Source organism: Salvelinus sp. IW2-2015, linkage group LG6.1 (genome assembly GCF_002910315.2).
Source record: "Salvelinus sp. IW2-2015 linkage group LG6.1, ASM291031v2, whole genome shotgun sequence".
NCBI classification, from domain to species: domain Eukaryota; kingdom Metazoa; phylum Chordata; class Actinopteri; order Salmoniformes; family Salmonidae; genus Salvelinus; species Salvelinus sp. IW2-2015.
This window is the reverse complement of record NC_036845.1, coordinates 10,337,719-10,351,499: the sequence shown is the minus strand read 5'-3', so window position 1 is coordinate 10,351,499 and position 13,781 is coordinate 10,337,719. Positions and strand designations below refer to the sequence as shown.

Here is a 13,781-nt window from a genome sequence, read left to right as displayed (position 1 = left end):
GCTCCATCCAAAAGTTCTTCTATTGTCGGCACATTTCCCACTTGGGATAGAAAACCCGATCCTAAAAGATGTCTGTCTGCAACAAAAAGACGCTGAAACTAATCAAGCGTTTGGGGAGCGTTTAATCAGGGGCCCCTCTTATTCCCACGGATCTGTTCACTTAATTATTCAATTCCCAAGTTCCACTGGGAGTGTAATTGGGAAAATATTGGGATCATGGAAAAGGCCCTTGAAGTGTACTTTGAAATGAAATTACACAGGGATTGGAATAGGAGCTTTGATATATGTGAGTGCGTCAGATACTCAAGACCTAAGATGATTAGGCGTCAAATAAATGATTAGACAATCTCTCCATGTGTTTGATAGCTACTTGACTATCTCTGTTTGGTGTTGTTAGAAATTCCACCGTATGTTGGGGAACAGTCTTGCTCAGAAGGTCGCAGAGAAAAGGAATACACAATGCTGAAAAGGTACCTTCAGCTGAAGATGTAATTAGACGAGAGTACTGAACTAAGTAGACCATTTGCCATAATCTCATCGACCCACTCATAGCACGATAAAGGTGTGCTGCCGGTTGATTGATAATTTGTTGGTTATTTTGGTTGTGTTGTTGCATCAAATGTAATCCATCAATGGTGTTTGTGATGTGATCAGAAATGGTGAAGAGACTCTAGAGTTCAGTGGAGCCAGTATATAAATTCGTGGAAGAAGGTAACAACTAAATCCGGTTATATAGAAGCACCACACAACGCACACCTGGGACCAACGAACAGTGATGTCCTGCTGTTCCAATGATCAATGTCTAGCACCTGTGTTATTTTGAGTTGGTGTACAGGTGCAGATGTGTGTGTAACAATTCGACATCTGCAGCAGGCAGGATGCCAGCTCAGATCAGTAAACAGCTCCGATTGATTTCAACCTGAGTGTTCACCTAATATCGCTGCTATGGTCATGATATCACCCAAGTGGCTTGAGGATGATGACAGTCAAGACCTAGTCTATCGAAGACACTTCCCTCCAGCACGAATCCGATTGGGACAACTGAACTAGACTTACTCAACCACTCCGGATGAAAACAATAAGCCCCGAGAAAAATGGTCGACAGGATCTAGCACAACTGAAAAGAACGAGGGTAGGAAAAGGATGAGACAGAGATAAATGATGGTATAGATATATGAGAGGAAAGAGAGCGAGAGAGAGAGAGAGAGAGATAGAAGAAGAGAGGAGAGGAGGATGATGAGAGAGAGAGAGAGAGGAGAGGAAAGAGAGAATGATGAGACATAGAGAGAGGAGAGAGAAGTCAGAGAAAGACAAGATGAAGCCAGGAAGAGCTGAAAATAGAGGAAGTATAACGGATGAGCACAATTTACGAGTCTATACTATGAGAAATGAGCCACGAGAGATCTGAGATGAGACACCATGTCGAGGACAGAGACTAATGACAATACATGTGCAGACATGCAAAAGGACAGCCTACTTTACGCGACACCCCACCACAACGCATAGCAGGACTGGCTGAGCTCAAACACTCGCCCTCAGAGACGCTGCGGCTGCTCGAGCAACGGCTAGCGACTATAAGCCAGGTGATCGTGTCTATGTTTTACAGCTATAATCTCCTAGCTTAAAACATGATCATTCTCCCTGCTTGGGACACTCTGCATGGGGCCAAGGGAAGACAAAATGCCACCACTGGCAGTTGTATTGACTACTCACTCCTGTCTCTCCTTGAGGAGAACGTTTTTTCCCTAATTACCAGCACTGAGACACATTGTCTGAGAACCGCGGGAATTGGGTTAAAGTCTACAGAGCGGTGGCGGGATAAGCCGGAGCATTTGGGAGGGAATTATAGTTGTTGTTTGCGGTTAGTTTGCTATCTTAGCACTTCTTAATTCTGCTTCAGTGTCTTTTTGGGCTGTATGCTTTTACAAATCCGCCAAGGGATCAGGCTAGGGGTGTCTGAAGAGGGATAAAGAGCAGAGCCAAGACAGTTGCTAATTCAACTGAACATTGGAAAGGAAAAAGAAACCCTAAATTCTCGTCTTAGTCATTTTCTAACTCCTTAAATGTAATGTAGCAGCCCATTAAATCAGATGTGATTTCAACACCTGTGTTGGCATCATGGAAGGTGACATTTCCACCAAAACAATGATCGGCATCTACTCCCACAAAGGATTTACCGTTGTCATTAAGACAGCACACTGTTTTTCTTATTTATTAATTTTCAGAGGAGAGACGAGGGACAAATAAAAACAAAGAGACAAACATCAAATGACTACCTCGGGGGGCCGCATCCATACTTCCCACATTCACCACAGAGATTTGCTAACAAGCTCTGACAGAAAATGAGAGAAATAGAGAGAGAGTGACAGAGTGGGAGTCAGAGACGGAGAGAGAAAGACAGAGTATTCTTTACATAAATATACCTCCTATACTTTTCTTAATCTCTGTGGAGCCTGTCAAAGCATCAACAGAACATTCAACTTGATATTGACAAGAATTCATAAGCACAGAGGAAAGTGACAGGGGGAGAGTGAGTGATTCCATTACAGTCGAGAGGCAGAGTTGAACAGACAAGTAGGAAAAGCAACACCAGGATAAACACACACTGTACCACTAGAGCCCAAGTCCTCTATGACTATCAGGCACTTCAACAAAGACATTATGACTACTGGACTCAGTGGACTGACATTGTGCTTACATTCAATTCTCAATTGTTATGTTCGGGTGTCTTCAGACTTGTATCTGCCAAGGCCTTTGTAAAGATGAAAGATAATCTTCCATGGAAGTAAACACTAGAATGATAAACAGTGCTGTTCAAATATTGTTATAACTACCTCCCAGGAGAAACTAGCACCAATAATACTTATTAACTTATCATTGTGAGCGCTATTTTTTTCAACAACAAAAAAGTCTAAACCCAGGTTGACTGATTGACCCCTCCCCACCCTGAGACCAACCCAATGTGCCTCACCTTCATCTTCATCATTGGCCGTCACGGTGATGAGGACGAAGCCCACCTCCTTGTCTTCCTCCACGCTCACCTCATACACCGATTGGGCGAAAGCCGGAGCGTTGTCGTTGACGTCCGTCACAAGGATCCGTACGTAGGCCGTGTCTGTGTGAACCAATGAGAGGGATCTTTACTCAGGACTAACAACCAATCCAGATTGAAGCATGGACCTAGAGAGCAACACTAATGTATAGTACTCTGACATTAAATTACATTGGCTTGGTCTATGTGGACCAAAGACATTAAAAAGAGAGTACATTACTCTAAGTATTACACCTGGCAAGAGAAAACAGAAGCATTAACCATCTAACCTCACAGAACACAGCAGTGTAATACCAACAGGGGCAAAAGGGAGAATAATGTGCATTAGCTAGTCATTGCCGTATGAACTCTAGCGGAACCTTGATGGCTTGAACAAACAGTGTGTTGGTGGGATGATTGTAGCATCCCTGTTCTTTTGCTGTACCTCTGTGTGCGGGTCATTGTTGACCCAAAACCCAGATTAGCCATTAGCTCGTTCCATTAGCGCATCGCTAACGACGTCTTAATGAATGAAGTTCATGCTCTAATAACAGGGATAGAGCCAGCTGGTGTGTGTGTATGTCTGTGTGTGTTTGTTTTGTGTTTCTGTGTGTGTTCCTGTTACTGCCTGGTTAGAAAACGACTGATGTGTTATTGACTGGTTAGGTAATGGGGGGGTTGATGGAGGATAGGGTTGGTAAGGGGACAGAGCTACCTATTATGAGAGAGTATGATACTCAGTGATTCCCTTTCTGGACAGGTGTGCCCGTGTGTGGACTGCAAACATGTGTGAATGCATAGGAGTGTAGGTATGTGAGATACCCACCAGTGTTGGGCTGGCCCTGCTGTCCAGGCCTGGCTGACTCGGAGCTGTCCTGAGACTGGACCTCTATGAGGTAGGAACCTTTCTGCTCACGGTCAAACGAGGCGCGGGTGTGTACGACCCCAGTGTAGGAGTTAATACTGAAGTACTGAGAGTCTCCACTCTCATCCTTCAAGATCACATAGTTTATCTGTAGACAAAGATCGAAACATTAATGCAATATCAGGACAAAATGACATACAATATTGTGTATCTGTTGAATTATTCTCATTTAAAATCATAAGAAAATCAAGTGATTATGGGAAATGTAGTCATTCGCAATAGAGTCCGCAGGGGTCCTCACCATTCCATGGAGGCCTGAGTCGAGGTCCGTAGCAGAAACCTGGGCCACCGATGTTCCGATCTCTGCCCCCTCTGGAACGGTAGCCTCGTAGGTGGAGGACAGGAAGAAGGGAACGTTGTCATTTACATCTGGAGATAGGAGAGACAGGCCAGAGGTCAGGCTTAGGGAGGTGATAAAGGCCTTCTATTAAGAGCATGCTAACAGAGGTCCTACCACACCTATTGTTTTGTCCTCAACAATGCTAATGCTAAGTAGACAAACCCAACTCACTGACTCTCCAGGTTTTAAGACTACTCTCTAGGTATCCATAAGATGAGGATAATTTGATTTCCCTAAACGCTCCAAAAAGACAATTATTGACAAAGTCAGACAAGAATACCCTCTTATCTTTACGCTATTAGAACTAGATATTTGTGTTCCCGCCTCCTTCACTGGCGCATGTGGTATGAGTCATCGCTAAACAAGCAGTCATTTTAGCCGCTAGTGTTCTCTGTCGCTGGCTGACTACACCTTCCTCCAACAGGCTTCTAGGGACTACATCTTCCCTGTCATTACCTTTCAATCTCCTCTCTTCCTCCTCTCAGCCTCCCTCCTTCATTAACTGAGCTGGAGCTTCAAGTATTTATGTTGTGTTGGAAAGCCCTTCCACTGATTTCTCATACTGATCAAGCCATGCTTGCCTGTCTTCTTCTCTCTCTATTTCCTCAAATAAAAACTTTCACTCCTTCCAGGAGTCATGACCGCAAGATGAAAAGGTCCGTGGCCAAGTATTGTACAACTATAAACATAAAATCACATTTAGCAGGCACTTTCATATCCAAAGAGCAACTATACAATCAATGAGTGCATGACCATTTTACAGGCCCCAGAGAATAGAACCCAAACAACCACTGGCAGCTACAAGCAGCATGCATCATAATCGATGAGCATACAGAGGACCACAGTGTTTCCATAGTTGCATGCCCTTCAGACGAGTAAATGTATCCAGCGTTCACACTACTATCACACACTGTTAAATACACTCACAAGTAGGATACACTTACCCCACTGTTAGAATCTAAAGAAAGATGTCACATAATACACACTGTTAACATCTCGGGTGTACACATATACACACTGTTAAATTCAGGAGTGCTAAACACTATACACACTGTTAATACTACAGAAGTGAACTTATACGACACAATGTTCAAATCCAGAGTGTAACTATACACACTGTTAAAATTCTCAGAGTATGTTACACATATACACTCTGACTGTTCAAATACGGCAGAGTGCTGACACCATATACACCCACTGTATCAAATCTCAGAGTGTACACTATACAACAGGTTCAAATCCTTCAGAGATGTACACAGTATACACACTGTTACAAAGCATCAGAAGTGTACACTATTACACAGTTCAAATCTCAAGGAGTTGTACAACTCTGACAAACACTGTTCAAAATTCTCAGAGTGATACATATACACATCTGGTTCGAAATCTCAAGAGTGTATACGCTGATACACACTGTATCACTCAGAGTGATACACTACTTACACACTGGTTAATAATCGCAGAGTGTACCACTATACACAACGTGTTAAAATTCAGAGTTATCACATATACACCTGTTAAAATCTCAGAGCATGATACACTTTCCACTGTTAAAATCTCAGAGTGTACACTATACACACTGGTTAAAATCTCACAGAGTGTTAACACTATACGCACTTGTTTGAAAATCGTTCAGTGTATTACCACTATACACACTGTTAAAATCTCGGGTGTACACAGACACACTGTTATAAATCTTCAGCGTTTTACACTATACACACTGTTAAAATCTCCAGAGTGTTACAACAATAATCCACTGCCTTCAATCTCAGATATGTTACGACTATACACACTAGTTACAATCTCAGAGTGCACTATAACACTGTTAAATGCTCCTACCTGTAACATTGACGGTAGACGGCTAGTAAAAGAGGCCAGTGGAAGCAGCAGTAACGTTCTGCACTCTGACCCTTAGTGTGCAGAAGCTGCGTGGTCTTCATAGTCCCAGCGAGAAGGGGAGGGGTGGGGGTTTTTTTCAGCCACGCAGTGATGGATGCAGAGCCATCAGCCTGTTGGGATTGATGTAGTAGCCGGACCAGGCAATGTTGGTTCTCCGGCACCTGACCCTTCCTCACAGAGTTATTAGGTCCTCTTAGGGTCACCAGCGGGGAGGTGGCCTTGATAGTCTGGAGGAGAGGAAGCAGGACTTGACATCTTACGTGAAAGGGGATAGGGGAGAGTGGATATCTATGCAAGTGTATATGCATGTTGAACAGAGTGAATTGAGTCGTGGGTGTGATGTGGTGTGTGTGGTTCATTGAATGTCTTAACAGAGTGAGTGTGTTCTTTTGTCTGTGCAGGTTCATTTGAGTACCAGTGTGTGTTCCTGAGGTACAACACAGAAAACTTTCAGAAACCTGCTTGGGCATGCTGTAATGTCCCATAGATTTTTTTTTWWAAWTTTTTTTATCTTAGAGGGAATTACTGAAAAATAACCAATGACTAACAAACAGAGCAGGCTTTGGCCAAAGCTCCCTAAAGATAATTTGCATTATTAGTGAGCGGGCCCATCTAAAATCAGCACAAACGTCTCCCTACTGCTGACTCCACATCAGGAATACATTGGAGACACTCCAAGTCTAATCCATCAAAGTTCCTACTGAACTGATGTGAACTCTTTATGGAGACACTTTCCACTGGAAACACCAGACGATCTGCTTCTAAATGAAGGCTGTAGGGTTTTCACAACGCTCCCACTCTCTCTTTTCCAGGAACCGTGGCAGAGAAAACCAACGTGACAGGAAATGATACGGGGAAGTATATCGCTGCCGCGCATACCTGGGTACAGAGGGAGCCCATCAATGGGATTTCACAGACATGGTGTCACGCTTATTGATGTCCCCCCCTCCTTTCCTGTTTATACCAGTATGGAGGTTAGGTGTGAGAATGTTTTCTTTCCCTCGCTGTATGAAACATATGGGGTGGTTGCATGGACGTCATCCTACACTCACAGGGACAACAGGCAGGATTCTCATTGTTCTGAGGACTCCATTATGGGTCACAGCTGCACGCTGTCTGGCACCAAATCCTTTGTTACTTCAAGGGTTCCGCCAAACAAAATCCATAAATGGGAGCATTTATTACATAGATGATAGTATGTTTAAGTGTGTTCAATAATTCATAGTTCTAGCTCTTGTCCAAACATGTCAACAATAATGGTCCAAACTATCTACGGACGTGTTTGGACTGCACTTTTCTAATGGCTTGCCTTGAGTATGAATGTGTGAGGAGAGAGGCAAGGCAACCTCTTTAACCAAGGGCAAGGATACTAGTGAACCCTGAGAAATGTTGAAGAGCAGTGTTATTCGGAATCAACTGTGTGTGCCTGACTGTGAATGTGTGTGCAGGTGAATGTGTGTGTTGGTGTGTTCCTGTGCAGTACCCTACAGCAAAATGGTCTGACCTATAAAAGCAGGAAGCACGTGGAGCTTTTAAGACCCATGTTCTCTTCACCACTTGTCCTGCCACAATGCTGTGTATGTGACTGTATGTGTGTGTGCTCTGTGTATGTAACTGTTTGTGTGGCCGTGCGGTGTGTGTGCATACAGACTAGAGCTTTTAAGGCCCACGTTGTCCTTTCCCTGCCACACAGCCACAGAGTCACAACCTTGACAGGGAAGGATTACATTAACCATGGCCGAATGAACCTCACTTCACCACTCATTCTGCTTAGATCCAGCAGAGGCCCTACACACACACACACACACACACACACACACACACACACACACACTAACTCTTCAAATTCACCATATCTACACTACTGGAGATTCTGAGATTCTTCAAACGTCCAGTATTCTGACATGGCTGTTGTTACGGGTGTCGTCCTCCTCTTCCTCGGAAGAGGAGAGGAGAGAAGGATCGGTGGACCAATATGCAGCGAGGTAATTAGACATAAATGATATTTATTGAAACACGAAGACGAAATACGAAAACACTTGGAAATTACAAAATAACAAACAGCGACGATAGACAGACCTAAACTACGAACTTACATGAAACGAAGAACACATGAACAGGAACGACCGAGACGAGACAGTAACGTGTGGTGCAACAAAACACAGACACAGCGACAATCACCCACAAACAACCAGTGAGAACAACCTACCTTAATATGACTCTCAATTAGAGGAAAACGCAAAACACCTGCCTCTAATAAGAGCCATACCAGGCACCCAAAACCAACATAGAAACAGCAAACATAGACTGCCCACCCAAAACTCACGCCCTGACCATCACACACATACAAAACAACAGAAAACAGGTCAGGAACGTGACAGCTGTCTACATTGCAAATCGTCCATTTAGGATGCATAAGAATGACAGATTAAAGCAGAGAGTGCTGTAATGGAATGGTAGCCTTTGAGTCCAAGTCTGGCAAACAAAGGCATTCAATCTTCTCATTGACTGACTGGGGTGTAACCAGCACTGTTCTTGGACTCCAACCAACAATGGAAAATTTGAAAATCAAAATGGCACCGGATAGATTTCAACTTTTGAGGTGATTATCTGGACATGCAAGACTGAGCCACTGTCTGACTGAGCCACTGTCTGAGTGACCACTGTCTGACTGAGCCACTGTCTGAGTGAGCCACTGTCTGACTGACCACTGTCTGACTGAGCCACTGTCTGAGTGAGCCACTGTCTGACTGACCACTGTCTGAGTGAGCCACTGTCTGAGTGAGCCACTGGGCTGACTGAGCCACTGTCTGAGTGAGCCACTGTTCTGGTGAGCCACTGTCTGACTAGCCACTGTCTGACTGAGCCACTGTCTGAGTGAGCACTGGTCTGAGTGAGCCACTGTCTGAGTGAGCCACTGTCTGAGTGAGCCACTGTCTGACTGAGCCACTGTCTGAGTGAGCCACCTGTCTGAGTGAGCCACTGTCTGACTGAGCCACTGTCTGAGTGAGCCATTGTCTGACTGAGCCACTGTTCTGAAAAAACTTATCCTGGAAGTCAGGTTTGAAAACGAACAGCACAACAAAATCTGTTGATCAACAATCTGTTGAGCAACACAAAAAAACCCATTGTTACCCATTATGATTGCCAATAACATAAGAGGGAAAGCATTGGAAGGGAGAACATTGAAAGTAGCATTGTTGTACTGTATGTCCATGACTCACTATTGCTTTGGTAGAGCTAAAGAGAAGAAAGAGAGTCAGGGAGAACACCTGAAGATAACGCAACAGCGAAAGGCTCTCACTTTCCTTTCCGACTCAGTGGAAGAGGGCGCTCTCTCTCTCTCTCCGTAGCGAGCTAGTGCATTAGCGAGACCCCAGAGGTGCCCCTGTGGACCCCCAACTTCCCACCTACCTCAGCTTCTAGCAAAAAAATAATTCACTTTTATGCTTCAAAAGCCTTGTTTGGTTGAAATATTCATGGCAGCATGAGTTTAGCTTCAATAATTGATTTTGATTATCTGCTGAGAAAATACAACAACTTGTCCAACCTCTTGTATTCCACCTTATTAAAGACCCCTCACGCACTGGGCCTCCTCCTCAGTTTACAGGGGCGAACCCTGGAACAGGAGCATGATGGGAATGATACCCATTATCTCGCTGGCTGCTAAAGAACAAGGCCCCTTAATTACTTCCTCAAGGTTGCAATTACCGCGTTTGGAAATTCGCTAATTATCGTTCCTTGAGATAATTCCACAATGAGAGGCTCGATATTTAAATGCTTAATTAGGGAGGCGGAGAGATAGATAGATAGATGGATGGAGGAGGGAGGCGAGAGGGAAAGAGAGAAAAAATTGATAGTGGGGTAGATGAATAGAGGCACTCGGTAACACAACAAGGCAGCTCAGGGATGCTAATGAATGCATTATACTGTTTAACAAGCCTAATTTGTATTTAGAGTTCTAAGGATGAATTACTGTGAAGGCTCCCAAAGCACAGAACAGATTTTAACAGTCAGTTGCTACAGTTACTCCACACCAGGGAGTAAATACTGTACTTAAGAGTGGAGAGAGAGAGAGAGAGAGGAAAAAGACTCTGTAATTGTTGTGAAGTGCTTTGTTGTTCAAGTTATATTAGTACAGAGAGACATTGTAGAGTGTGAGAGGGAGAGAAAGAGAGGGAGAGAAAGAGAGAGGGAGAGGGAGAGAAAGAGAGAGGGGGAGTGTAGATAAAGAGAGTTTGTAAATGAAAAGAGAGAGAGCAGAAGAAAAAAAGAGAGAAAGTGAACAAGTTCTCTGGCTAATAACGATCCTCCACTAACGGTTGGAAGTGTTGAAAGTTTTCTCCATTAAAAGGCCACTACCATGGTCACTCCTGGCAGCCGTTATCTTGAAAGCTTTTATAGAAGGTAATATTATTTGTCTAGCCAATCAGAGGCTGCCGTCAACCACCATTAGTAAACCTATTGAGCCCACCAMACTACCGAGACTATAGTGGACCATTACACCAACTTATGGAGCTTCCTGAAAGAGTTTAGATGAGGGAGGGGGAGAGAGACAGAGGAGAGAAGAGAGGAAATATATAAAGAAAGAAGCAGAGAGAAATCGATGAAGAAAAGGGCTGAGAGCAGAAGAGCACTACCCTTTCATACAGGGCTCGGTGATCTCTAGGGAAAGTGGTGTGTGTTCTTCTTTTAGCGAAGACATACGAGACCACATGCAGAGCCCCAWTGGGACTGGCCTTTGGCACATGCACAGTCACTGCACAAGTCACAGAGGAGACAGTAATAGTTGACCTTTATGGGGTCAATGTGGCCATGAATAAAGTTGTCATGAATGGTACCAACTAGGCCATAATGCATCCATGAACARCATTATAAAGGGCTCATAAGCTTGACCATAAGATGTCAACATGCATCCAACAGTTACTGGAATCATCTTCCATATTTTCATGTTCATAAGAAAGTGCTCAAGACCATCTGAATTCAATAAGTCAACAATTCACAAGAAACTCAATTTCTCGCATTTCAGTTCAGAGGTGCCTAGCATGTCCTCTCAATGGCACGATGCAAAAAGCCTAAAGCTGAGGCGGCACGGACTTAGCTCTAATGAGAAATCATCTCATTACACATCAATGGTGTCCGGGGGGCTAAGCGGATCAGAGACGTAGCCTAGCTTAGCCTAGCCTAGCGTAGCTCCACTGCTGTCAAGCTAAATGGCTGGCCTTGAGCATGTTTTGGTGTAGAGAAAGGGTTGTGTTCGTGTTCACTCGTCAAACTTTCACCTGCTTCATATTCCCTGTGTATTGCAGTGGGTGACTTCTAGTATGTATGTRTGTTTAGCACATCAAAGAATTGTGTCAGATCTATCTTTGACAGGCKGCACCCCCCAATGAATAAGCCCAGGGTATGTAAACAACAAGGCACTCTCCTCTTGCTCCATCACTCCACTTCAAAAAGAGATGGACCCAAAACAACCCCCACACATCCTCAATAACAAAAAGAGGCCTGAGGAGGAAAGTGCGTTGACAGCGCTGATGAGACAAAAGCACCCATCCTACTGGCTCTCCACAGGAGAAGGGCCTCATTGATATGGAGATTTCTCCCCGCATCCGTGTCTCTCATCCCTGGCAACAATGTAATTAACAGATCATATTAGCCCTGCTAAATTTAAAACAACAATCTACATAGCCGCAATAATGCCACCTCGGTGGCGGAACGAACCAACGAAGAGGAGAGGAAGGGGGTGGAGGTGGGGGAAAAAATTGTTTTGGGCCATGCAGGTTCAGGAGGGGTTCAAGAGAGACATGGAGAGACAGAGAGAGAAAGAGAGGGAGCGAAAGAGAGAGAAGAGAGAGAGAGAGAGAGAGAGAGAGGAGAGAGAGAGAGAGAGAGAGAGAGAGAGAGAGAGAGAGAGAGAGAGAGAGAGCGAGAGAGGAGATAAGGAGAGAAAGACTGAAGGGAGACCTAAGGTCATCTGGCTATCGATCAACAGGTTCCAGAGGAGAGAAATGTGAAAAGAGAAGAATGAGAGAATGGACCAGCCTTTCTCTTTTCCAATTCCACGGAAAACCTTTGAGGGGACATCTGTGTTAAAATATGTAAGAGCCTCTAGTGGATTAGAGTGGCATTAATTTACTACCCTCTCTCTTCTCTCTCTCTCTCTCTCTTCTGTCTCTCCCCTCTCTCTCTGCTTTCTCTCGTCTCCTTCTCATCTCTTCGCTCGTTCGTCATCTCTCTCTCGCTCTATATTTCCTCACTCTTCTCTCATCTCTCTCGTTCTCTATTGTTTCTTCCCTCTGGCTCCTTCCTCTCTTTTCTCCAGTGAAGCTGTGGGGGACGCGAGCTGAGCTGTCAGGAGATGAATACAGTAATTAAGCGTCTCCCTCTGTTGCGCGGTCGAGGCAATAGAGACGCATTGTAGAGTCTTAACAGGGTGTATAATTTTATCATTTTTCTCTCGCTCCTTTGTCTCCCGTGTGACGCTGAACAGATACGGGTGGTCGTTGCGTTTCTGCCATCTCTGCATAAGAGGGATAATTCTATTCGGTGTTGTCAAAAAGAGGCCCGGGACATATTTAAACAGGTTATCAAAAACGAAAGAAGCAAAGCGAGTATGAACATGATTTTGGCGAAAGTAGGTCAATCGTCCCGCCTCTCTTTTCAAAAACTGACTCACGACTATAAGAAAGAACATATCAGGGGAAATTTTCTAACATTACATTAAATTTGTAGCGATTTTTGAATGTGTGAAATGAAGACGGGAGTGATGGCAGCAGGGTTAGATGAAGAGAACGCTGGGAGGGAGGCGGCGGGGGTAGAGGAGAAGCACTGGGAGGGAGAGGGCGGGGGTAAGAGGAGAAGCACTGGGGGGAGGCGGCGGGGGTAAGATGGAGAAGACACTGTGGAGGGAGGCGGCGGGGTAAGAGGGAGAAGCCTGGGGGAGGCGGCGGGGTAAGATGGAGAAGCACTGGAGGGAGGCGGCGGGGGTAGGAGAGACTGGAGCGGAGCGGTGGGAGGAGAGGCGGCGGGGGTAAGAGGAGAAGCACTGGGGAGGGAGGACGGCGGAGGTAAGATGGAGAAGCACTGGGAGGGAGGAGGCGGGGGTAAGATGGAGAAGCCCTGGGAGGGAGGCGGCGGGGGTAAAGTGTGATGTTTCAGTTTCGTCAGGTGAACTGCAGCAGGGTTGTGTACTCGCCTCGGCAGAAATGTTTCGAAGCACCCTGCTAAACATGCTGATGGTTGGGGAAAGTGAAGTGCGTTTTCTACTACCGCTCCTCAAGGCTCTCTTTCCTGATGAATAGGCGGGACGCACGGATGGGAATAGTCTCAGAAGAACCACTTTCCCCTCCGACAGGGAGTAAGGTCCTAGAGATGTTGATGCCAGTCTGTCTGGAGGCACTAATAGTAACCTAGTCCCCACTATATTGGCAAGCTGCTGCTGGGGAACTCCTTTTGGGGGGTCTCTATTATCTTGGTCAGTTGGAAAGAGATTAGGCTATCATTTTGGAGCATTCCCCCAAGTTGCAGTTGGTAGAGCATTGAACCATCTCTACCACAACCACTACTACCAGAAACCTATGTATGGT

General features: G+C 45.0%; 1 protein-coding gene across 1 annotated transcript in view; it reads right to left on the bottom strand.

The window, feature by feature from the left end:
- The window catches only part of LOC111964641 (putative neural-cadherin 2), a 133,048-nt gene that overhangs the window by 20,018 nt on the left and 99,249 nt on the right, over nucleotides 1–13,781 (bottom strand). Inside the window, 5 exon segments of the mRNA XM_070443811.1 lie at nucleotides 2,972–3,115; nucleotides 3,858–4,044; nucleotides 4,198–4,325; nucleotides 6,206–6,422; nucleotides 13,025–13,240. Coding sequence (XP_070299912.1) covers nucleotides 2,972–3,115; nucleotides 3,858–4,044; nucleotides 4,198–4,325; nucleotides 6,206–6,422; nucleotides 13,025–13,240 — 892 coding nt within the window.